Below are 27,252 nucleotides of genomic sequence, written 5' to 3' on the forward strand. Positions count from 1 at the left end.
ATCATTTCTCCTGGACAGCTCCTTGTACATGGACAAACTTTGTTTAAAAGTTGGTAGCCTGTTTTGGGGAAGGGGGGATGGGACGAGTTTTTAAGTGTAGTGGCACAAGAAGAACTAAAAAAAAAGTGTTAATATTAATAAACTTAATCATGTATACGTGTAAACTGACGCATTCCAAATCATTCTGACAAAAGAATTATTCAAATGATTTGTGGAACATATAGCTAACTCTATCTCAACACAGCCCTTTCTCATGGATGGGACTGACTGGCATCAGAGCTCTTATTGCACATTGTACGGGACATTCCACATCACTGCTAAGCTCACATGAGAGCTAGGATTTGCCATATTGTCAGTACCTGTTTTGTTCTTTTGTAGGAGAGTTGCTAGCTTTGTTACATTTTTTTTATATTTTGTGTTTGCGTGGGGATGTTCCTGTGCGAGTGCATGTGTTTGTGTGTGCATGTGTGCATTTGCATGCGTGCACGAGAGAGAGAGAGAGAGAGAGAGAGAGAGAGAATTACAAAGTTATCAGTTACCAAATACCTCAAGTTTTTATTTATTCTCCCTGAACTGTAGTTCTATTTCTCCTTGGTTTCCTTTACTGTCTGGTCAATGTGAAGATTGGAAAACATGGGTGATAAGCTACAACCTTGGGAGAGCCAGCCATGACAAAACTCTTTCATCTGTTGAGCAAGATGTACAAGACTGGTGAAACACCCTCGGACTTCAAGAATGAAGTAATAATACCAATTCCGAAGAAAGCAGTTGCTGATAGGTGCAAACAATTACTAAACCATCAGTTTAATAAGTAATGGTTGCAAAATACTAACACGAATTCTTTACAGAAGAATGGAAAAACTGGTAGAAGCCGATCTTGGGGAAGATCACTTTGGATTCCAGAGAAATGTAGGAACACACAAGGCAATATTGACCCTATGACTTCTCTTAGAAAATAGATTAAGGAAAGGCAAATCATCATTTTATAGCATTTGTAGACTTGGACAACAATTTTGACAAAGTTGAGTGGAATACTCACTGTGAAATTCTGAAGGTAGCAGGGGTAAAATACAGGTAGCGAAAGGCTATTTACAACTTGCATAGAAACCAGACAGCAGGTGTAAGAGTCAATGAGCATGAAAGGGAGGCAGCGGTTGAGAAGGATGTGAGACAGAGTTGAAACATGTCCCCAGTGTTATTCAGTCTGTACATTGAGCAAGCATTAAAGGAATCAAAGAAAAATCTGGTGTAGGAATTAAAAGTCCAGGGAGAAGTAAAAAAAAAATATTTGAGGTCTGCCAGTGACATTTTAATTCAGTCAGAGATAGCAAAGGCCTTGGAAGAACAGCTGAATGGAATGTACAGTATCTCTTGAAAGAAGGGTATAAGATGAACATCAACAAAAGCAAAACAAGGACAATGGAATGTAGTCAAATTAAATCAGGTGACAGTGTGGGCAGCAATCTGCAGTTATTCATTGATGATAATGTACTGTACAGGAAGGTGTTGAGGATAAGTGATTGTAGGTTGATACAAGATGACATAGATAAAATTTTTAATTGGTGTTGTGAATGGCATCTGGCTCTTAATGTGGAAAAATGTAAATTAATGCAGATGCGTAGGAAAAGCAAATGTTTAATGTTCAGATACAGCATTAGTTGTGCCCTGTTTTACCCAGTCACACCATTTAAATATCTGGGCGTAACAATATGAAACGGAAGCTCAGGTGGGAATGCCCGGAGGGATTCATTTTGAAGAACGGTGTTGAGAAAGTTTACAGAGCTGGAATTTGAAGCTGACTGCAGAACGATCCTACTGCCACCAACATTCATTTTGTGTATGGACCACAAAGATAAGATACGATAAATTGGGGCTCTTATGGAGGCATATAGACAGTCGTTATTCCTTTGCTCTATCTGCGAATGGAACAGGAAAGGAAATGACTAGTTGTGGTATAGGGTACCCTCCGCCATGCACTGTATGGTGGGTTGTGGAGTATGTATGTAGATGTAGATGCTGAGGGAATTAGGAATATGAGTTTTGTTATTTGGACAGCAAAATATTGGAAGATGGCTGAAGTAGAGAGGATATAAAATATAGACTAGTAGTGGCGAGTAAACCGTTTATGAAGAAGAGAATTTTGTTAACATCGAATATAGATTTAGTTGTTAGGAAGTCTTTTCTGAAAATATTTAGTGTGGAGTTTAGCCGTGTAGGAAAGTGAAACATGGATGACAAACAGTTTAGACAAGAAAAGAATAGAGGCTTTTGAAATGGAATCTTCAGAAGGAAGCTGAAGATTAGATGATAGATCACATAACTAATGAGGAGACACTGAATAGGCCTGGCGAGAAAAGAAATATGTAGCACAACCTAACTGAAAGGGATCGCTTGATGGGACACATTCTAAGACATCAAGAGATCACCAAATAGCATTGGAGGGAAATATGGGGGCTAAAAGTTATAGAGGGAGACTAAGAGATTTAGAAGGTTGCATTAGTTATTTGGAGATGAAGAGACTTGCACAGCATAGTGTAGCATGGAGAGCTCTACCAAACCAGTCTTCGGACTGAAGACTGCAACAGCAATGGGCTACAACCTTTGCTTCTGCCCTTGACTCTTAAAATTGCAGTCTACTTTCTATACAAGTTGTAGATTGCCTCTCATTCCCTGTCTTTCATCGCTGCTACCTTTAGAATTTCATGGAGCATGTTCTAGTCAACATAGTTAAAAGCATTCTTTAAGCCTGCAAATGCAGGAAATGTAGGTTTACTTTTCTTTTGTCTATTGACCCAAATACAGTAAATTATAGGTTCAGTTATTCATTGGATATTCCTACATTTGTCCAGAACCTGAAGTGATATTTCAATTTACGCCAGTCTTTCCATTCTTATGCAGTTAACTTCTCTGAAACCCTGTGTTAGTATTTATTTTTGTCAGTGAGTTTTGAACTGTGTGGCTTTTAAAAAATTTCCATGTGCACGTTGTTGCAAAACATGATCACCCCCTGCTTTCAAAAATTTCATTTCTGGTAAAAAAGTTTTTAATAGTTGCTCTTTGTTTCTTATGTACATACACTCTCTGTTTATACTTAATGATCTTCAAGCTAGGTTCATTTTCAGTTTACTATTGTTTTTATTGATCTGATGTGTGTTATTTGCCATTCTCTGACAACTGATTTTGTTCCTTCCTATTCATGGCATCTAGTGCAGTAAGCTCTTTTAATCTAGTTTATTCTTTGCTTGTATGCTGGGCAACGTATATGTCAAGAGGGCAGGAACACATGGAAACTAAACATTCCAAAAATTATTTTATATAAAGACCATGAAATTTAATGGTAAACACTCACTGTATAGTTGAGACATTGAGTGGAATGCTGCATCTGAAGCAATGAACAATCGTCTTCCCAATATCTTTAAGGTCTTACTAATGCCTTCACAGACTGACAGCACTCCCTTAAATCTAGTCAACAGGTAGTTCTCCTGTAGCATATCCATACGTGCTCCTAACACTCCAACCACCCACACAAACCAGCAGCAAACAAGCACCTCACCTTCATTACCTACTGAACTCTGGAGTGGAACAGTGTAAGCACATTGTCTGCCACAGGTCTGACTGCCTTTCTTTGTGGTCTGAAATGACCAAGCTCCTTCCTATTGCTCCCAAAACTGCCTTCTATTTGGTGAAAACAATATCATGGTCCATCCTTATGCCATGTCTACCTCCCAACCCCTTACTGTAATGGTCATATCTCTGTGAAAGATCCGGATGCAACACTTGTCCTGTGCACCCACGCAGCACATCATGTTGCAGTCCCCTCCCCAGCATATCCAAACACATCATAGAAAGGGCTACTTGTGGAAGAAGCTGTCATACACTGTCTGCCTCTTCTGCACAGCCTTTTTTGTGGACATAACTACCAACCAACTGGTCACCGTAAAGATTGTCCATTGTCAAATCATGGGCAAGAGCAGAGTGGGCCATCCAATTGCAGAGCATGCTACAGAGCACAAGTTCAGTGGTGCCTGCTGCTACTGCTTCACAATCCATACATTTTGGATTCATGACCCCCTTCCATCCATTATACAAGTTTCTCTAAAGTGCATAAATGGCGCATTGCGTTTTAAAACAAAGTATGTTGTCTGAAACATAGGCATGAGGTTAATCTTGTTATTGTGTCTGTCTTCTGCTCAACGTCTCAACTATACAGTGAGTGGCTGTCTTTGCTCCAATGCTCATCTTTCATCCAGAACTTTCCAATATCATAATTGTGGTTTTATGTTTTTGTAATAATCTGTGCCTGCTTTTACGAGTGACATATGAATGCACTACTTAATTGGTTCTTTCTTCTTGCAGAGTGCTCTGGTTGTGGCTGTGCTGAATATACAAATCCCTCAGCTGCTGGGTGGGGTGATCAATGTGATGGCAACATTCATACAGGGGAAGGAAGGAAGGCAGTTCAGCAGTGATATGAGAGCCCCTGTTGTAAGGCTTCTTGGCATGTATTCATTGCAGGTGAGCAATTGTCAATAACATTCTCAGTGGATGTTGCTGAATTTTTAAAATGTTTAGCCAACTTCTTTGTTCCTTTTTCTCCCACTTCATTCTTCCTTTTGAAGGAACTTTATGTAGCTACATCTATACTCTGCAAGTCATCTTACATTGTGTGGATGAGGGTACCTGTGGTGTACCACCATCATTGCCCCTTTTCCTTGTACCATCACAGATGGTGAATGGGAATAATTACTGTCAATAGGCATGATGCATCCTTCTCATTGTCTTTTAAACTCTCTTCTTCTCAGTATCTGTCTACATTTGTGGTAGCACAACAGTGCAAACTCTTCTGTGTTGTTTTCTGTCGTGCTGCCACACAATTTTTTCTCTTTCACACAGTTTCGTTTTTGTCTGTGACATTTTGAATTTGTTTCATTTCTCTGTTACTGTTTTTCCATCAACAATCATTAGAAAACTTAAGGAGAGAGTCTTGCAGTGGAAATAACTTTCAACAATTTTAGATGTATTACCTGCGGAGAAATGAACAAGGTATTTTTTCAACAGTTAATCCCAAATAATGCAATTTCAGGGGCTTGAATGACTTTAGGTAATCCCGGCTTCTTCTGGAGGCAGGTTAGGAGTAATGGAGAGCTGTATTCTACCAATTGTTAAATTTAGTGGAATATGTTGTCACTTGCAGTCCAAGAATTTCTAAGAAATTGGTAATTTAATCATCTTTAGTTGCCTACTCAGTTTGTGCTATTGGATCTGAAAGAACTTTTGGCAGGGGGGCTTGTAACCATCTTCAGTTGCTAAATGATAAACTGACCAAAGCATCTTTTTATGTCCTCATTGGTAGTTGTATGCAAGGGTGATGGGATCCTCCTCTGATAACTCAGTTGATGCTGTACTACCACTTGATTCATACACTACTTCATGCTATATCTTCACTGTGCCAACCACTGGGTTCTATTTCTTGCGTCATAAAGCAAGAAATTGGAAATCCTTACCAAATCAAAAGAAAATTAAAATTATACACCTCATTACCCACTCTTTCTACAAATTATTTGAATATCTATAATCAGGAATTGAAAGGTTCCTTTAATTACATGGCGAGTAGCAGTGTTTGTTATAAAGCTGCCTGACACATTGTAGTGAACTGTAAACAGAACTCGGTATTCACAAATGCAATAAAATATTTAATTTGAAAAGTACTATTGTAATCTAGTTACTGATAGCAGATAAACAGCAGCTATATAATAAAACGGAGGAGGAAGCACCTTTCTTTCTTGACTTGATAAAATTTAGCTGTAATAAACATGAATGGTATTAAGCAGCGCAGTGGTAATCAGCTGTTAATACAGTATACAGTTTAAGTTTGTGACTTCTGTGTCTTTCACATACTTTGACTCATTCCACATCCCTGAAGGTTCCTCTTGGTGGGATCAATGGGAATTAAGTGAATGTTTATGTGAACAGAATCCACTGTATTTTTTCTGTATTCCATCTTTATACACTTACTTCTTCTTCTGATCGTTTTCTCTGTCTGTCTGTCTGTCTGTCTCTGAAGAAAAACAGTAGAGGTTTTGTGAGCCTTCCTTGACGCAAATACTTTTTTCTTTCATTCTCCCTAAACTAGTTTCTGTGAAGGCTAATCATTACCAATGTAGTTTTTTAATAAAAAACCAATATTCTTCAACTTGTGAATTACAGCATTTTTATATGGTGAAACAAGTTAATTTTCTAAATGTCCTTTTGAGTTAATTTTTGTTAAATAAAATACTTCGTAGTTTTATCTCCCCTACGCACTACTGCTTGAGTAGTTTGTTATACATTTCTCCTACAGCATGCCATCTGCAGTGTGAGTGCTTATTATGAATGAAATTTAATTTGACTTGACTTAATGTTTAGGGATGGATGGCTGAGAGGTGTGGATGAGTACTGGACCAGAATGAACTCAGTAAGATGGTGGGGAAGCAGGACTAGATGGCAAGGCTAATGGGTCATTCCACATCAAATCACCCAATAAAAAATAAATTTTACACCCACCTCCTTAGATTTTCATGAAATTTGGCTCAAATGGTTCTAATACCATCCTGACAACACCTGCAAAATTTGTTTGCTGTATCTCTTATAGTTTTTTTTTATAAATTTTTTAAGTTTTTATGTTTTGCATTTTCCGAACCTTCCGAAATGGTAAATTTAATTTGTACTCAAAACTTTAAAATTGCTTATCTTAAAAACTCTTCTAGATAACATCATGAATTTTTACAGCAAGTTTATTTATTATACATATTTGAAGATAAAAATGATACTATTAAAATATATTAATATTTTCCATGAAAAAAATATATATATGTATTTTTTTCTTTTCTTTTTTTAACGGATGTTTTGTTTTATAAGAATTGCAGTATCTAGAGTCTCAGACCTGATAGAATGCTCAAATTCGTTTTAATTTACTCTTAAACATATAGGCTACTTGATAAAACAAAAATAATGATGGCTTTTTAACATGTTTATTAATTATAGTAGATTACATTAGAATTATGTACAAAGATAGTGTACTTACGACACTTATGTATAACCCAAGTGATTGCTTGAAACATTGAATTTTTTGAGTAATTTTGCATTTTTAATAAACATTAATGCTGATTCAACTTGTTTTTCCACTTCATCCAAGAGCTTTCAGTTCTTTTGATACAGTCTTTATTGAAGTAATACATTCTTCCAGTGCCGCTTGATTGAGGTGCGTCTACTACACAGACTATGTGCTCCAAAGGCACTATGCAAGAATCTTCTCTTTCAGGCCAATAAAATGATGCAGCTGGTCCTGAAGGATGTAGAAATAGAATTTCTGCATCTTCATCATCATTGAATATTGTTTTTACCAGTCCAAAGTACCAGTTACCATCATAATTTACAGCTACATAGCTATTTATGGATGGTTCAACACGAACCCAATCAGAAGATGAATGGAAAGAAAAGAGTAAGGAGGGTTTTACACTATCTGTAGTACTTCTAATTTCAAGGTTGTTTGTTGGAAGTGGTTTGAAGTTATGAAAACTTGTTGTTCCAGGAATGGTTTGGGTTGCTGAAAACGGTTTTCTAGTTTTAACCGTAGCAAATCAGCTTCTTTTTTGTCAATAAAGTGAAAATGAACACACATCGATTACTGTCATTATTTGTTCTTTGTCCGAAAGCTGTAGACTAGCTTTCCTTAAAATTCTTTTAATAGTTCCTCCTAGGCCATCACAAATTGACTTCCCATGACTTGTTGCAAAAAAAGTGTGTTGGGCCTTCAAATTAAAGTCTCTCAAGTGTTCAGTCAAATTTTTAAAACTGTTTCTATTTTTGTGCTGCCCAGCACAACCATCTGTAAAGTAGTGAACTGAGTCAATGTCAGTATGATGTGATGACAGCCACTTGGTAATTTCTTTTTGTACAAAGTTAACAAAACCAGTATCACGTTCTTGGTCATCACTAATAAAACATTGGTTGGAAACAAAAACATTGTTTTCCTCATTTCTTAGAAAAACTCCAACTGGGTGTAGAGTACAACCACCTCTATTCCAGTGGTAACTTTGGATCTCATTTTGTATAACAAAGGAATAATTTTCACTGAAACCCATCACAATAATTGCTGTTTTCGGTGGTGGGTCTTCTTTCAATCTTTTAAAGGCTGCTGATTGGGATTTTGCTATAAACGAGTGCGGGGTGAGCTTTTCCAATGACCTAACCAATAAAGAAATGTAGTCTTCAACACTGATAGACTGTTTGATCATTTCTGCCCTGTCTGTGTTAACCCACTGACTGATTACAATTTCTTCTTCTAAATCACAATCTTCACTTAGTTTTTCAGATAAGTACTCAGTTAGTGCAGTATTTGCAGTACAGCTGTCGCAATGACGTAGCATGCAGTTTTGGTTTTCCGTGGTGCACACAAGCATCTTAATTAGGTCTTTATAAGATTCTTCAATTTTCACAGCATCCAGTAATAGTTCAACATTCTGGTGGATGCTGCATACACATACAGTGTGTGTGCCTGCAGCACCAGCAAGGATACACCATTTAGGTCTCAAGAAACAAAATTTTGAAAATCCTACTTCTACCTCGGGATTCTCCCATTAGAAAGAATAATAGAGTTCTCTCAAGTTACACAAAATGAGTCTATTCTGCATGTACACATTTTTTTGAACACTTACTTTGTCTTTTGTTCCAGGTAGCACTCTGGAACTTTCATCCTTTTCATAAAAATCTGTTACAAGTCTTACTGTATTTTCAGAAAGAGTTTTACCTTTTTTTGGACCAGGAGTTTCCAAAATACCCTTTTCAGATTTTAGCTTTCTAGCTTGTCGCACCATGTACTCACTTACATTAAATTCTTTCATCACTTTATTTTGACTCCAAGAATCTGGAGCCAAGGTCAGAATCTGGATTTTTCTAGACCTCCCAACAGATGAAATCTTCTCTTTCATAAGAGAAATCATTATATCAAAATCCTTTGCTTTCTCAACCACACTTGTATCTTCTTCGTCATCATCAGAACTTGGTGCATCATATTTTAGTGCTTTTGAAACCGCCTTTTTTGCAGTCTTTTCAATACTGCTAACCTTCCTTTTAAAATAAGATCTTTACTTTGTCTGACAAGCCATGAAGCTCTATCGGTGTTAAACCTAAATTATCAAGAGCAATGTTTGTTTGTACGAGGGATTCATTTCTGGATTCCTGTGATTCTAATTCAACCATGACTTCATCATCTGTTTCACTTTCATTGACTTCAACTCTTTATTTTTCCTCACAAAAGTTACGGCATGTTGAGCAAAACTTTTGTCCAGGTTTTATGCTAATATTTTTTGTCAGTCTTTGTTTACAAAGATCCAAGCCTACACTTCTCAATGATTTTTTGATGGGCTTTTTGTGCTTTTTAGTGGGTCTACACATGTTGTTTGATACTTTTCAAAAACGTTTAAAAAGTAGTAGCTGTGGTATGAACATATATTCTTAAATTCACACAGATTAATTCCAGATCGTAAGTGGATCAAATCTTTTTCTTCCTCGCTCAATTCAGATACCGGCTGTAACTTTTTTGAAGGTGTGTAGGTTGTTTGGAAACAGTCAGATTTTTTAAATAACCCTACGCTACAGGTTTGAATATCTGACATACTGATTTCACTTTTGGTCTGATTACTGTTCTGGTTACTTTTATAGGATATTGGAAAAGAATCTCTGTAAACTAAGTAACAGTACTTACTGAAAGTTCGAATAAACTTAATAAAATACTATCCAAGCACTATTTAACACTGTAATAATTTTTTACTTCAAAACACAGGAGTAAAAAAACAAAATCCAAGCGTACATTGTTACTTGAAGAAGACAAAAACTTATTTTCGGTGTCTAAGTCACTTGGTACTTTTTATTTTTAAAATATAATTAATATTATTTTAAAAATTAGATAACTATTAAACAGGTTAAAAAGCCAACATAATTTTTCTTTTATATAATAGCCTATACAATTAAGAGTATTTTAAAACAAATTTGAGCTTTCTATCAGATCTGAGACTCTAGATATTGCAGTTTTTGTAAAACTGAACATCCGTTAGCTAAAAAAAAAAACTTGTAATTTTTTATTCATTTGAAAGGTTTTAATATATCTTTATGGTAATTTTTTTAACATTTAGATATAATACACAAACTTATTCCAAAATTTCATACTGATATCTTGAGTATTCTTTAATATACAAATTTTTTTAGTTGTGAGGACACGTTTAAGTTAAGATTTCCGACTGCTGAAATAATGCCAAATCTAAAAACTTTAAAAATTTATAAAAAAAAAACTATCAGAGAAAGAGCAAAAAAATTTTACAAGCGCTTTCAGGATGATAAATGAAGTAATTGTACCAAGTTTCATCAAAATCTGACATGGTTGGTGTCAAGGCCTGGGTGACTTGACATGGAATGACCCTAATGTTCCAAACAGACCCAGTCTGGGGCTGGAAACTGTTGGCGATGATAATGATGATGACATAATGTTTACATTCCCAAACTGTGAAAATAAGGCTGCAATATGGAGATTTGTTGATTAAACAAATATTTGCATTACAGTCTTATTTTCAGTATTGGAATGTAAAGTCACAATTATTATTAACGACAGGCACTCATACTGCAGATACCATGCTGTAGGAGAAATGCACAAAAAATGACAATATAGGAAAGATAAAAAGTGGAAGATATTGTATGTAATGTTAACAAGAAAACTAGATCAAAACAACATTTAAAATTTAACATGTCCCACTATGTAAAGTTCCATATTTCACACATTATAGAATAAAAGAAAACCCACCAGTGATGGCAAGTAATCAACTAAACTAGTTTTGTGGAGAATAAACGGTTTCCATTGAGGCAAGACCCATATGTTTGCTTTACAAGGTTATGCTAATGTCATTCCTGTCACTTCTTCATACACTGTGCACAGTTACAGAAGGAAGAAAACTGTCATAGGATCATTGTGTTTTTGGATACAATGGTGTGGCCAGAGTACTGGTTGAACTCATGCCACGGGCTACGAAAAACAGAAAGTACTCAAGCACTCTTGTTATTCCTTCAGCTGTATACTTAACTATGAAAATGTTAATTGATTGGACCATGGCAGATATAGTGCACACTGTTCTGACAAGATGGGGGGCATTGCACTCGTCATACTCAGGGATGCATTGTGTGAACATGACGGCAGTGAGACAGCTGTCAGATTACCAGTGAATGTGCTTCTCTACCCTCCCTCACCACATCACAACTGTGGTGCCTGCCACATGTAGTTTTGGGTACCAATAATAATAGGGAAGGTCACCCTGCTCGACAATCTCATCCTTAATCAGCAGGCATCTGAGCATGGTGATAAGTCTAATTGCCTAAAATTCACAAAGAACTGGCTATTGAACCTGTCAGAAAATCCTACAAGAATGGAAAGTATTTTGTCACTTTTTCCTTCTGAAGGACATTAAATTGATTGGGTTGTTATTTTAGACCACTTTTTCATAGACCATTTAAAACATACCATAATTGTTCATCAGTTTTTTCTCCATAACTGGTTTCTTTCGAAGAGTTTTGAAATGTTTCATATGTATCTGGATTTTATTGAACTACATACACACTACTTGTCTTGTGTTTCCAGTATAAATAACAAGAACACAAGACCATAAAGAGCTGATAGTTACTAATTAGAAGCAGTGTTGGAGCTGTCACTTATGAAAACATTGATACTGGTCATAAAGTATGTAATGCATACTTTTGTCTCAGTTTGTCACTAAACATTGTTGTCCAGGTTTTCATATTCAGTAGTTGGCTACAAGGACAGGAATAAATTACTTTGATCTGCAGGATATTTTTCCTGCCGCAGTGATGTCGGAGATTTGATGTTTTACTGGATTCCTGATATTCGCGGTACACTCGTTAAGTGGCCATTTGGGAAAATCCCCACTTCAACGCTACCTCGGAGATGCTGTGTCCCATCACTCATGTGACGACTAGAACACTGTGTTCAAACTCACTTAAATCTTGATAACCTGCCATTGTAGCACCACTAACCCATCTAACAACTGCACCAGACACATATTGTCTTATATGGGCATTGCCGATTGCAGCATTGTATTCTGCCTGTTTACATTTGAATACGCATGCTTATTCCAGTGTCTGTACAGCTGCCCACATTCACTGCCTCCTTTTCTTCCATTTTCAAACAGCCAGTCCAGAAAACCGATGCAACCACACGAACATAGGTTGCTAGGTCAGCACTAGCTCCTGCGTTTATCAGTGCACATTTGCTGCTGCAGTTCCTTTGGAGCTTGCCCTCTACATAAAAGGCTGAGGTTGCTTACATCGTAGAACTTCCTGCCCTCCCAAGGTCAAGTCTTGCCCACCGCCCAGTGCTGCCACTGCCACTGTTACTCCTCTGCTCTTCCCCTGGCTACATACCTGCAACCAGTAGCTGTTGAAGATCATGTCTGTCGGAGGATCACTGTGTGCTCTCTCCATAAGGTGCAATCCACTCTGAGGCTCCCCTAGATCTTGTGTAACAACTCCCATGACCAGTTTTTCTTACTGGGAGACTTCAATACCCACCGTGTCTTGTGGGACATGACCTCTACTTGCCCATGGGGTTGGGTTTTGGAGAACCTCATGATGTCTCATAAGCTGTGCATCCCCAATGTGGGTGTTCACATTCATTTCTGTACTGCTAGTAGGTCATTCACAGCCATCGACCTTTCTTTCTGCTCTCCAGCCCTCGCAGACTCTGTTCAATGGGAGGTCATTGGCAACCTTCATTCTACGACCATTTCCCACTCCACATTCATCTGCTGGATGGAGCCATCTGCACCTTGGTGGTCAGATGAGTGCCGTTCAGCAATCCGGGACAGATGTGCAGCTCTTAGACATTTTAAATGCTACATGACAGCAGACAACTTCGTAGTCTTCAGAGCCACAAGAGCCAAGGCTTGACGCTTAATTAAGGAGAGCAAGAAAAGATCATGCTAAGTGCTCCGGGATTCTATCAGTCATTCCACTTGTTCTATGAACGTTTGGGAAGTGATCCAGAGGATTTCCGGTAAACACAGTCATTTAGCAATAGCATCAGTGCTGAAATAGAGATGTCTACAAACAACATCTGGACATGTCATTCAGATTCCAGCAGAGCATTTTGCGAAAACTACAGCCAGTGCCAGCCAAGATCCACCATTTCACCATTACTGTGCGACTGTAGATAGGGGCAAGAGGACTTAAGGTACCATGATTCTGAGTCTTACAACTGCCCTTTCTACATGTGGGAGCTGGAATCGGCACTCTGAAAGTTGTTATACTGAACCTGGTCATGATCAAATCCGGTACTGCACGCTTCCACATTTGACACCTGTGTCAAAGGAAATCCTCCTCAAATGTTCTAATCTTATATGGCAGTCAATTTCCCAACTCGTGGATAGAGGCACTTGTGGTACCTCTCCTCAAACCAGGAAAGGACAGCACATCTCCCAGTAGTTATCGGAGTATCGCCTTAACGAGCTGTTTTGGAAAGACCATGTAGCAAATGGTTAACAGTCGTCTGGTCCGGTCGCTAGAGACCAGGCAACTCCTTAGCCACTATCAAGGTGGATTCCGGGAACTTTGGTCCACTGTTGACAACCTAACCCTGCTATTCAGCAGGCTTTCCTATGTAAATATCACTGTGTCATCATATTCTTCAATATCAGTAAGGCGTAAGATACTACTTGGAGACACAGTATTCTCACACAACTGCATCAGTGGGGCTTTCATGGCCACCTCCCATTCTTCATATGGTCTTCCCGTCTCAGTGGTCTTTTAGGACATGTGTTGATGACATGCTGTTAGATTGTTTTGAGCAGAACAGTGTCCCTCAGGATGGTATTTTAAGTGTTACCCTTTTTGCCACATCCACAAACAGTATCACATCTACGGACCAATCCCATATCCAGTCTCTGTGCTGAGAGTGGTGAACTGCCACTCACCATCCAGTGGCAGCTCCTCATGGTGTGTCAGCCATGTAAGTTTCTTGCAGCTTGCCTTCATCCACATACACTACTGTTGCTTGTCCACCTCTGAAATGCCTTTTCTCAACCCATCCACAATCCACGAAGCCATTTGGGATCCGTGTGCGATGTGTGCTGGAGTCACTTGGTTTGGAGTATGTGCGACTGCAACTCCAGGCTTTTAATTGTCAGCATTCCTGGTTAGTGCTTTGACTCAGGATAATTTTAGAATTGGTGCAGTACAGGAGAGATTGCACCCCTGCTTCAGTTGTTAATGACATTTTATATGAACACCACAACTATGTAGATGGGTCTAAACAGGGGGCCTCAGTTGGTTACTCTGTCATTTTTCTGGATTGTGTCCTCAAATTCCAACTGCCTCAAGAATTTACTGTCTTCAATGCAGAATTATATGGGATCTTGTGGGCCATAGGGCAGATGAGACGTTCTTCCAGTACTAAATTTCTTGTCCGTTCCGATTCTCTGACTGCCCTTCACTCTCTGAAACATTTGTACCCAGCAGATAAAATAGTCCAGAATATCCAGGATGCCCTCCTCCAGCTATGACAACTGTGGGGAAGGAGGTGTTTTTTTTTGCCAGGTACCAGGGTACATGTGGGGAATGAAGGAATGGATCTAGCAGCTAAGGAGGGTGTTGTGATCCTCATGTATTTCAGTGTGCCATGCCCCTGCATGCCATAACCTTGCCGTTGAGATCCAGAGTCTTGTGTCGGTGGGAGGATGAGTGGCTGGAAGTGACGGACAATAAGCTCTGTCTAATAAAGCCCACACCGCGGCCATGATATACCTCCTGCCAGCCACGTCGATGGGACGAAGTCATCCTTTCCTATCTTCACATAGGCCACAGCCCTGTGATGCATGGCTTCTTGCTCCCGCAAGAAGACCCTCAAATTTGTGGTGCTTGGGGCATACAGATAACTGCAGTAAATTTTATTGGACTGCATTTTATTTTCTGTCTAGTGAGCCACAGCAGATTTGCCAATGGATCTGCCCTCTCTTTTAAGTAATGTTCAAATGAATGTAGTTCAAGTTTTTAAGGTTTTGTGAATTGTCCAACATTTTTCCCAAGATTTTAGGGTGATGATTTTAATGTGTTAACAGGGTGACTGGCTCATTCATATATTTGTAATTGATTAGTCAATCACATTTGCCTGTGCGTTTTGTTTAGCTCATTTGTCATTTTACTTTTATTTTAATCTTATGTATAGCTACTCTTCTCAATTGTTTTAGGGCTTGTAAGGTGGAATGATTGTATGCTCAATTTTGAGTACATGAGTATGGAGCAATTTTCAGTGTGTTAGCCACATTCATTTGTTTTAATAAGTGTAATGACACTGGAAACCTCCCCATTGAATGCCCATAAGCTCCATCATCATCATCATCATCATCATCTTCTTCTTCTTCTTCTTCTTCTTCTTTTTGAAAGGGAGCACTGACCTGCAGTTCTATCTTTAAAACATCAGGTGAAGCCATCACACTGGACAAATCGGCAGTCGTGGATTGCCCAGAAGTAGTGACACTGCTTTATTGTACTGGCCACTTTGGGCACTGAGTGACTTAGCAATTGAGATAAGAGGATAACTACATTCTATTTTCAATAAAATGTTTTTGGGTATGTGACTTTGTTTTCATGTTGTTTTATAGATGAGTGTTTTGGCCACTGTTAAATAATGTCATCAGGGTGCTTCCTGTATTCTGTTGAAAACCAGTTGTCAGCAGTGCCTGAAATGATCATCTATAAAACAGGATGACATGGTCAATAAAAATAATGACATTAACATCAAGTTATCACAGCTTCTCATGAAGGTATTTTATACAATCACCTCATGGTCACTATCAATGTGTGCACTGCGAGGTAACAACACGTGTTACTTTGAATCAAAACGTACTGTACCTATTCCTGCCACCAACTTAGTTCCCATTACAGCAGGATTACCAGTTTGCCATGCTGAGTAATAAGGACCTATGCTGCAATGTCAATGTCCTAGAAATGTGTATCTGTGAATTTCTTTCTTTTGTGTAATATGAAGTAACGCTCTCATGTTCATCGTACAAACTTTTCAAAGTTCTTTCAAAACTGTATATGTTGAGTGTATGGCAGCTACTTCATTGTGGTATCATATATAAAAGAATAAATAATTTCTAGCATGTTGTCACCTCATTTATGGTCCCTACATAATAACTGAATTTCTGATGTTGCTGTGGTCTTAAAATGTGCACTGGCATAGTAAAACCACTATATGAAAAGCCAGTAGATGTAATCTTTTATTATGTAGAATCGTGTTTGAAAGAACAGACATTGTTGACGATCCACAGCTGTGCAAAATACTTTGAAAGTAATTTGCTGACTGCTAATTCTGTGATATCAGCTGTATTTGGTATACATCTACTACCCAAGAATGACATTTGAAAATCTGCACTGGACTGGGACTCAAGCCTGGATTTCCCACTTACTGTGAGTGGTTGCCTTAACCGCTTCACCTATCTGTGCGTGTACCATGGACCACTGAGCCAAACTTCTGCAAGTCACACTTTCTACATCCTTATATAATTGTCGTCCACTATATGTCACAGACCAGCACAAATTCTCATATGTCACTATTGGGTTGTAGCCTCTACATGTCCATCTTTTCAGAGAATGTTGTGGGTCTCTGCTGTTTAGTGGGGAATTTGGTCTCGGCTGTTTAGTAGGGAATTTCAAATCAAACACCCTTCAGCCATCTAATTTCCAAACTGTTATTTTATGGCAGATGATGGTTGAAGTGACTGCTGTATCAAGAAGAATTCTGTTTAGACGGGAACCAAGGTTGGAATCTTCTACATATTGGTAAGGGGGCCTGGAGATGGTGCAGTACATCGCCAAAACTGGTAGCCAAATAAAATAACAGTTTGGAAATTAGATGGCTGAAGGGTGTTTGATTTGACATTCTGTTGGGTAGTAGACCTATACCTAATACAGCTGATGTTAAGGAATTGACAGTCACCGAATTAATTTCAAAATCTTTTGTTAAGCTTTCCATTCCCTCCTCAGTTTGTCAGGGATAGCCACTGTGGCTAGAGTGAAGAAAGACAAAAAGAGCAGAAAACGGAATATATTTCACCTCTTGTATCTTGCAATGTGAATCAGTGAAAATTCCGAGAGCTGCATTTCATATTAATATTAGAATCCCGAAGCTGAAAAGCAGTCTGTGTGGATATGTTTTTAGCAAACTACATATTCAAGGGAAGTCTCTTGTTCCTACTGAATTTAGTATTCACCAAAACTAGAAGAAACACTTCTATAATGATATTTCCAGAAACCAATACCTGTTGAGATATGGGCTGATCTGTCCTGTGATTCCCATCTGTTCATTATGTAGAAGAAGATGCTATAAACAGTGCTGCATGTAGTTATCACACATCCTCACATATTCTTCAGCCCTTTGTCGCCGTGAATCACGCACTCCTTCAGATACACTTGGCTCCATTTTGGTTGCATGTCACACGCACCGGTAATGTCTGCACATTGTCACAGGTACACGCCAATGCCTTTAAATGTCCCCAAATTCAATGGATTCGGATGAACACGATATTTGTATGCTACCACACCTCCTCAACCAAGCCATCATCCATACATGGTGCTACGAGTCTGTCACTAACAATTCATGCCCATGGATACTGAATCACTCGTGTGTGTGTGTGTGTGTGTGTGTGTGTGAGACTCACTGTGAAGAAGGGCTGAACCACGTGCAGCACTGCCTATAATGTGCAATTGTATGCAGCAGACAGATGGTGATGAGATGTCAGACTGGCCCATATCTCAACAGGTATTTGTTTCCAAACATATCATTGTAAGAACTTTTGTGCTTGTTTTGACCAATATTATTTACCTCTTGTAGGAATAGGACACTTTTTAAACACCTTTTGTATTACTAATGGGGACTGAAACTTTCTGGCAGATTAAAACTGTTTTAATCTGCCAGGAAGTTTCATATCAGTGCACACTCCACTGCGGAGTGAAAATCTTATTCAGGAAACATCCCCCAGGCTGTGGCTAAGCCATGTCTCCGCAATATCCTTTCTTCCAGGAGTGCTAGTACAGCAAGGTTTGCAGGAGAGCTTCTGTGAAGTTTGGAAAGTAGAAGACAGGGTACTGGCGGAAGTAAAGCTGTGAGGACGGGGCGTGAGTCGTGCATGAGTAGTTCAGATGGTAGAGCACTTGCCTGCGAAAGGCAAAGGTCCCGAGTTTGAGTCACGGTCCGGCACACAGTTTTAATCTGCCAGGAAGTTTCATATCGGTGCACATTCCACTGCAGAGTGAAAATCTGTCTGGAAACTAATGGGGATTACCTTACAAAATTTTAATGGAAAAAATAGAAACCGCAGTGATGTTGTCAACGCTGCACCAAGATGGTGGCTTGTGAATGTCCAAGTGGAGAGGCACTGCAAAATACTTCCTGCAAAAACTCCTACATCATGATGATGATGATGATGATGATGATGATAGCACAGATGCACTGATACACAACACCCTACAAACAGAACTACAACTTGACTGCAGAACTGAATCTATCACTTGACTTTTTACATGAGAGGATGTTGCCTGAACAAGAACAGGACTAAAAAGAAGAATAGCTCCTGGATCCAGTGGCATAAAAGAGGAAGTTCTACAACACATTGCACCACTCATTATCTCCTTTCTAACTATGACCCTAAATGAGGTCCCATGGCTGGGAAGAATACCCATAGCATGGAAAATAGCAAAAACTGTAATTCCCAAGAAAGCCACGGACAAAGACCACAAATAATCAAAAATTGTACTGGCCAATTTGTGTGCTGAACATGCTTGCTAAGGTCCACAAACGCATTCTGTATGACGGACTACAGTCATGCAGAGAGATTTAGCCCGTATCAGTATAGATTTTGGAAAAACAAATCAGTTGATGACACAATAAACCAAGCCCTCCACATGGTAGAAAACACAGATCGTAATAGCAATAATGATAGACATCACAGGTGCATATGACACTCTCTGGTGACCTGCAATGTTTGTACATCTTAGCAAGCTGCGCAGCCTGTGGGAATACTATAGGAACAGGTTTGCTGAGTGTTGAGCAGGGAACCGGAAAGTGATCGAAAAACTCAGTAAGAGATGCCCACAAGGATCGATCTGTGGGGCCACCTTCTGGTACCTAGCAGTAGAACCTCCATTCTTTCTTGTGGAGAGCCTTGACTGTGGTGACAGAATTGCAGTGTATGCTGCCAACAACTTGCTGGTGGTAGTGTCAGCAAACTTCCAAGCACAAATGGAGGATCAAGCTGTTGATATACTACAACACATGCACAACTGGTGTGCGTATAGTTAACCGATGATAGTTATGAACAATATTCTTCACATTCTATTTACTTAAAGGGAAACCCACTGGTAAAACTTGAAAACTGACAACAGGATATGTGGGAATTTCAGTTGATGAAGGATTCTCCTGAACAGCCACATACAAACCATAGCAGGCAAAGCTGCAAAACTGCTTCAAAAACTGCCAAAAATAAACATTGCAGACTTCCACTGACATATGTGGGAATATAGCACTGTGCAATATTTGAATCCGTTATGTGTGTATGCTAAGCACATGGACACACAAACTCCACCTGCGAGGTGCAGGCGTTTGGTTATTCTCCTGTGGCTATCAGACACCTTTAGAACTACATCTCTGGAAGCCCTTTGTGTAGTCTTGTGCATCTTTATAGGTACTGTGCTGCAACATATTGGATGAAGATGGGCTTAAGGCTCAGAATAAGAGCAATCGCAGAAGAAGATATCACTGATATGTACCACATTAAAAGATTACAGGTGAATACATGGCAAAGGGCACATGCAAAAGGGGCTGGAGCATGGAATGATAAATTCTATAACCAGATATAATCCATATCTAACGTGCTTATGTTGGATGAACACCCATGTAATCGAAGAATGCACATGTAGGGAAACTGCTTCCCCTAAAAATGTAATACTGCACTGCCTCGTGCATACATAGGCCAAACAAAAACTGATGATATGTGACAACATACACAACTCCCTCAGGTACTCAGACCAATCTGCAGACCTAGACATAACAGCAGATACTGTTTCAAGAGTATTATAAGAAAAAAACACAAGAGAGAAAGGCCATATAGATCCGCCCCCAAACCAAACACAGCACTAAATGACAACAGTGATGACTGAGGATGTGAATCATCATGCAGTGATACAGGAAAAAAAAAAAATGAACCAGACATGCATGGAGTCATGGCAACACATAATACAAACATAGCTAAAAAACTACATACACACATACATACATACATAGAATAATATTAGAAATGGAAATACATACAAACACAGCTACATAGAAACTTACCATAGTTATCCGATTGTAAGGTGAGATTTTTTTCCCAAATTTGTCATTCGTAAAATAAAAGACCATCTTATATTTGCAAATTAAGCTATTGCTGCTGAATGTATATTGAGGTTGTCTTACATTTACGGATCAAGCTTTGACTATTGAGATCACATGAAGATTTATTTTGAAGAATTCGGAAGGGCAGAGATGGTCAAATAATGCTGTTGTTTGAACGGTCTGCACTGAAGCGCTTGTTTGAACAATACTGTGGCATTTGACTCGCTTGGTGCAAGTGCAAGGGATATGTGAGAAACTGTGAACTAACCACCACAACCATCTATTGCTCTGCCTAAAATTTGACAATTTTTTGAAGCACAGGAAGAAATAGCACTAAATTCTGTCATCTTACAAACCTTGTTGTATTAGAACAGGTTTGCAGTAAAAGTTCTCAAACATGTATGGGTGCACGCTGGGACTCTCACCTCGGGAACCCGAGCTGAGTCCTGGCATTGCTTCCACTTATTTATGCCAGACTCCTCACTTTTATCTTTCCCATCTGGCCAGCTTTGGCCAACTCTTGTTCTTTTCCGACCCTGATGCTATTAGGTTTCGAGGGCTAGGGGTCTTTCATTTTCCAACCTGTTCTTCTCATGCAGCTTCTGACCCAGAGTGGGCAGCTGTGAAAGGTATCTGTATCGCATGTTAAAGGCAACAGAATACCCTGACAGATTATCTTCCCTGCATAATGCAGTCTCCATTTCATGCACAAAAATGGCTTCCTCTCATGTTAAATAAGTATCAGGAGGCATTTCAGATACTGGATGATGTGATGGATGGTACAACATACAGCACCCTTAAGAAGGAAGCAATGAATCACAGAAAATGGAGAGGCAAAGAACCTGCTATGTGTGTGGATACCATATACAAACATTATTGCTGCTTTTTAAATAAAGATAGCAATCTAAAGTGGAAATATTGACCTTCAGAAAACATTACTTGATTCAGAACCCCGACCAAAATTTTATCTGCTTATGAGAGACTGTAATGATTTACTAAGTGGGCTCCAAATGAGAAATTCAGTCACTGTTCACATTATTAAAATATGATTTACTAAGTGGGCTCCGAGTGAGAAATTCAGTCACTGTTCACATTATTAAAATACCAAGTTAAAACATTACTAGCTTTTAATCAGCTTTAGAACATGATGGTGACCTCCAGAAGAAACAAAAGGAAAATTATTCCAGAATGAAATTGCAACATTCAAACTAAATCGTGTTAAACGAATGGCACAAATAAAGAAAATGCTAGTCGGAAATACAAAACCTAATGACTTCATTTGTAGATCTGTGTTCCTGGTGAGCCCCATAAAGCACAGCTACTATAATCATTGTTGTTGAAATGTATTTCATAATACTCTGTAAAAAGAGACTGGCCATTGTTGCCTAAGCCCGAGCGTCCACTGGAACCACATTTCTTCAGTTAAAAAGCAAATATTCAGTCTTGGTTATTAAATAATAATAATGTTCTGCCAGTCGTAAAAGGCGACGAAAAGAACAAACCACTAATAGGGCTAACCCCCCCCCCCCCCCTTTTAGTGTGATTACTAATGAAGCCTCGGACAAGCGCTGTCATGGTCGGGGACGATGCTTGAACCCTATGCCCGTCCACAACGGTAACGACACTGCTAGCCACATGGCAAATGATTTAAATCCAAATAGAGGTGTTTTGCAGGATATGCTTCCTGCAACCACTCTAGAAGGAAAACAATGACAGAGGATGAGATGTCAGATGAAGTTAACCGACACCTCATGTTCTGTTATTACCAAGCAACAAACTTAGGAACCAACACAACTGGATACAGATCACAAGTATACACAACATTTATTACCAGATACCCGGAATTAAAATTTCTAACAGAACAACGACTAGCTGATCAGATTCGTGTAATAATAAAAAATAACAGGATACCCCAGTCAGAATTAGAAAACATCAAACAAGTACAACAAATACTGGAACAAAATAATGTGCAATCAGAAGAAGAAGAAAATACAGTAATGGACTCAAACATCCCAGAGCAAACAAACAAAGAACAACACACATCAATTAAACAATCAGAGGAAAACGAAATCTTAAGACAGCCACCAGAACAAGCACAAATAGAACATGAAGTGACACACATGTTAGATATAGAAGAAAAATTTCAGTTGTCATATATAGAATACAAAGACACAAATACAGACATTAGACGATTCTTGCATAGACCACCAAATAACCCACAAGTCGAAACAACAATAACAACTATCAACACAATCATACACAACAAAATAAATGAAAATACAACTATGGAAGAGTTACAACTACTGGTTTATGTAGGAGCACTCACTACACTAAATATACACGCTAGGCACAGATCAGAACCAACCAACACACAGAAGAAACCCACAAAACCAGCATGGCAACACAGGCTACAGATCAGAATAGGAAAACTGAGAAAAGACATCGGACAGCTAACACAATTTATAAGAAATGAAATATCAGACAAAAAATGAAAAAGGTTAGGTAAAATCTCACAACAAGAAGCGATAGATACAAAAAAAGTGAAAATAGAAGGAAACAAAACCAAACATTCAACACAAACCAAAAGAAATTTTACCAGACAATAGATAACACACACATTAAAATAGACAATCCACCAAACATAACAGACATGGAACACTTCTGGAGCAACATATGGTCAAACCCGGTACAACATAACAGACATGCATGGTGGATACAAGCAGAAACAGACACATACAAGATGATACCACAAATGCCTGAAATGATAATTTTGCAACATGATGTCACCCGAGCAATTAATTCTATGCACAATTGGAAAGCCCCTGGAAATGATAAAATAGCACATTTCTGGCCAAAGAAATTCACCTCAACACATTCACATCTAACTAAATTATTTAACAATTACACTGCAGACCGATACACAGTCCCTGATACACAAGGAATAACTTATCTGAAACCTAAGGATCAAGCAGACACAGCAAACCCAGCAAAATATCGCCCCATAACATGTTTACCAACAATATACAAAAATGTTAACTTCAGTCATTACACAGAAATTAATGACACATACAACACAGAACAAAATTATAAATGAAGAACAAAAAGGCTGCTGCAAAGGAGCACGAGGTTGTAAAGAGCAACTGATAATAGATATAGAGGTGACATGTCAAGCTAAAACTAAACAAAGGTCGCTACGCTACTTATACATTGATTACCAAAAAGCTTTTGATAGTGTACTCCACTCATGGTTGCTACAGATATTGGAAATATACAAAGTAGATCCTAAATTGATACAATTCCTAAACACAGTAATGAAAAATTGAAAAACCACACTTAATATCCAAACAAATTCAAATAATATCACATCACAGCCAATACAGATTAAGCGTGGAATATACCAAAGAGACTCATTAAGTCCTTTCTGGTTCTGCCTTGCTCTGGACCCCCTATCCAACATGCTAAATAATACAAATTATGGATATAATAGAGGGAAACATTCCACGTGGGAAAAATATATTTAAAAAGAAAGATGATGAGACTTACCAAACAAAAGCGCTGGCAGGTCGATAGACACACAAACAAACACAAACATACAACATACAACATGTACAAACATGTATGGATGGATATGTGTGTGTGTGAGCGAGTGTATACCTGTCCTTTTTTCCCTCTAAGGTAAGTCTTTCCGCTCCCGGGATTGGAATGACTCCTTACCCTCTCCCTTAAAACCCATATCCTTTTGTCTTTCCTTCTCCTTCCATCTTTCCTGACGAGGCAACCGTTGGTTGCGAAAGCTAGATTTTTTGTGTATGTTTGTGTTTGTTTGTGTGTCTATCGACCTGCCAGCGCTTTTGTTTGGTAAGTCTCATCATCTTTCTTTTTAAATATAAATTATGGATATAATATTACTGGAACATACCCACACAAAATAACACATTTGCTATACATGGATTATCTAAAACTACTGGCAGCAACAAACCAACAGCTCAACCAATTACTAAAGATAACAGAAGTATTCAGCAATGATATAAATATGGCTTTTGGAGTAGACAAATGTAAGAAAAATAGCATAGTCAAGGGAAAACACACTAAACAAGAAGATTACGTATTGGATAACCACAGCGACTGCATAGAAGCGATAGAAAAAACAGATGCCTATAAATATCTAGGATACAGACAAAAATAGGAATAGATAATACAAATATTAAAGAAGAACTAAAAGAAAAATATAGACGAAGACTAACAAAAATACTGAAAACAGAATTGACAGCAAGAAACAAGACAAAAGCTATAAATACCTATGCTATACCAATATTGACCTACTCATTTGGAGTAGTGAAATGGAGTAACACAGACCTAGAAGCACTCAATACACTTACACGATCACAATGCCACAAATATAGAATACATCACATACATGCAGCAACAGAAAGATTCACATTAAGCAGAAAGGAAGGAGGAAGGGGATTTATCAACATGACAAACCTACATTATGGACAGGTAGACAATTTAAGAAAATTATTTATAGAACGAGCAGAAACCAGCAAAATAGACAAAGCAATCAGTCATATAAATACATCGGCTACACCATTGCAATTTCATAACCACTTCTACAACACTTTAGATCACATAACATTAACAGATACGAATAAAGTAAATTGGAAAAAGAAAACACTACATGGCAAGCACCTGTATCATCTAACACAGCCACACATCGATCAAGAGGCATCCAACACATGGCTAAGAAAAGGCAATATATACAGTGAGACGGGATTCATGATTGCAATACAGGATCAAACAATAAACACCAAACATTACAGCAAGCATATTATTAAAGATCCCAATACCACAACATATAAATGCAGACAACAAATAGAAACAGTAGATCACATCACAAGCGGATGTACAATACTAGCAAATACAGAATACATAAGAAGATATGGCAATGTAGCAAAAATAATACATCAACAACTTGCCATACAACATAAACTAATAAAACAGCATGTTCCCACATACAAGTATGCACCACAAAATGTACTGGAGAATGATGAATACAAATTATACTGGAACAGAACCATTATAACAGATAAAACAACAACACATAACAAACTTGACTTCATACTCAACAATAAAAAGAAGAAATTAACACAACTAATCGAAATATCCATATCCAATACAACAAATATACAGAAGAAAACAGGAGAAAAAATTGAAAAATACATCCAACTGGCTGAGGAAGTCAAGGACATGTGGCATCAGGATAAAGTTGACATTATACCAATTATACTATCAACTACAGGAGTCATACCACACAATATCCACCAGTACATCAACGCAATACAGCTACATCCAAACGTATATATACAACTACAGAAATCTGTAATTATTTATACATGTTCAATTACCCGAAGGTTCCTAAATGCAATGTAACATATACCACACAGTTAAAAGGAAGTCACGGTTGATCAAGGTCCGTGTCACTTTCCATTTTTAACCAGACATAACGTCTGGGAAAGGAAAGAAATAATAATAAATACATCCCTGCAACGAAGACTGACTGTTTCTTCATTGCATATTACTGGGTGTTGTATGACCGTGCCATGTCTTGGAAAATGGTTGTTCTTTTAGTTGGATGGCCATATGTGGCCACAAATGGCCAACTGATCCCAAGAGCAGGTAATGGCTCTGACGCGCATCCACTGCACCCGACCAAGTCAGCGGCATATTGCTGGCTGATGAGGGTTCTCAGTGAAATAGGATTAGTTGGATGTAGTCAGTGAAAGTGAATGCTTGTTGCTGTTTGTTTCTGGGTGTGTTTCATTCTTAAATATCAGTTATAGAATTATGGACATGGAGCAGCTTATAAATTTTGTGAATGAGTATAGGCCACTGTGGTATACGCAAGAGACAAGGCATCAGCACTGCAACTTACAGAGGAATCTATGATAGTTGCAGAGGACATGAGTGTGGAATATATATGGAAACACTAATCATAATTTGACAAAAAATGTATTGTGCGGTCAGATTTATTGAATATGTGACATGATTTTACTTGTATCATTTTTTTTAAGACAATGAGCAGAATATCTTCAACCATATGTCCACCCTTTGTAACTTGTATTCTGTGAAATACTTAAACTGCTTCATGTGTACATTTCCCCTTTACAAAAGAATATCATAAATTTCCCTCGAATGGAATCAGGCTGCAGTGACACCATGGCTCTCGATTGCAGAAACGCATGTCTCTTGATGACTGAAACATATCTTATTGTTGATTTTGTTAGCTGGCAAGTGAATGCAGTTGCTGATTCTTCCCCCTCATTGTCAGTTACAGTGTTGTGTAACAAGCATATACGTTTGACTATAATATTGACATTACCAGGCTTTTCAATTTCAGTACTTCTTTGCAGCAATCTTCATTTACTAGTCATTATTCCAAACACACATTCTACCACTTGTTGAGCCTAAGAGGGACGTTTGTTGAAAATTGTTTCCACTTGTCTAAATTTCAACACTTGAATGGTCTCGTTAGATACACAAGTCTTTAGCGGATAGCCTTCATCAGGCAAGAGAATGTCGGGTATCATAATGTTTGTTCCTGAAAGAGTGCAGTGATGTCCAACACCTCCAAGATTCTGAGAAAGGCTCCAGTGTGAGAAAACTCCACCTTCGCTCTGTTTGGTGTATTACTAGAAACTTACAGTTAGGACCAACTACAGCTCATAAGAAAATTTTAAAAAAATTGCTTACCCCACACAATTCGGAAAGAGCTGTTTCTCTCGAAA

At 38.3% G+C, this 27,252-nt stretch overlaps 1 protein-coding gene across 2 annotated transcripts in view; it reads left to right on the plus strand.

The window, feature by feature from the left end:
- Window positions 1-27,252, plus strand: part of LOC126191151 (mitochondrial potassium channel ATP-binding subunit) — a 138,667-nt gene that overhangs the window by 33,446 nt on the left and 77,969 nt on the right. For both annotated transcript variants that reach the window (XM_049931912.1, XM_049931914.1), the window contains one exon: window positions 4,357-4,515. In XM_049931912.1, the coding sequence (XP_049787869.1) occupies window positions 4,357-4,515 (159 nt within the window). The remainder of the gene's footprint in view (window positions 1-4,356; window positions 4,516-27,252) is intronic.

This window comes from Schistocerca cancellata, chromosome 6 (genome assembly GCF_023864275.1).
Source record: "Schistocerca cancellata isolate TAMUIC-IGC-003103 chromosome 6, iqSchCanc2.1, whole genome shotgun sequence".
In the NCBI taxonomy this organism is placed as follows: Eukaryota; Metazoa; Arthropoda; class Insecta; order Orthoptera; family Acrididae; genus Schistocerca; species Schistocerca cancellata.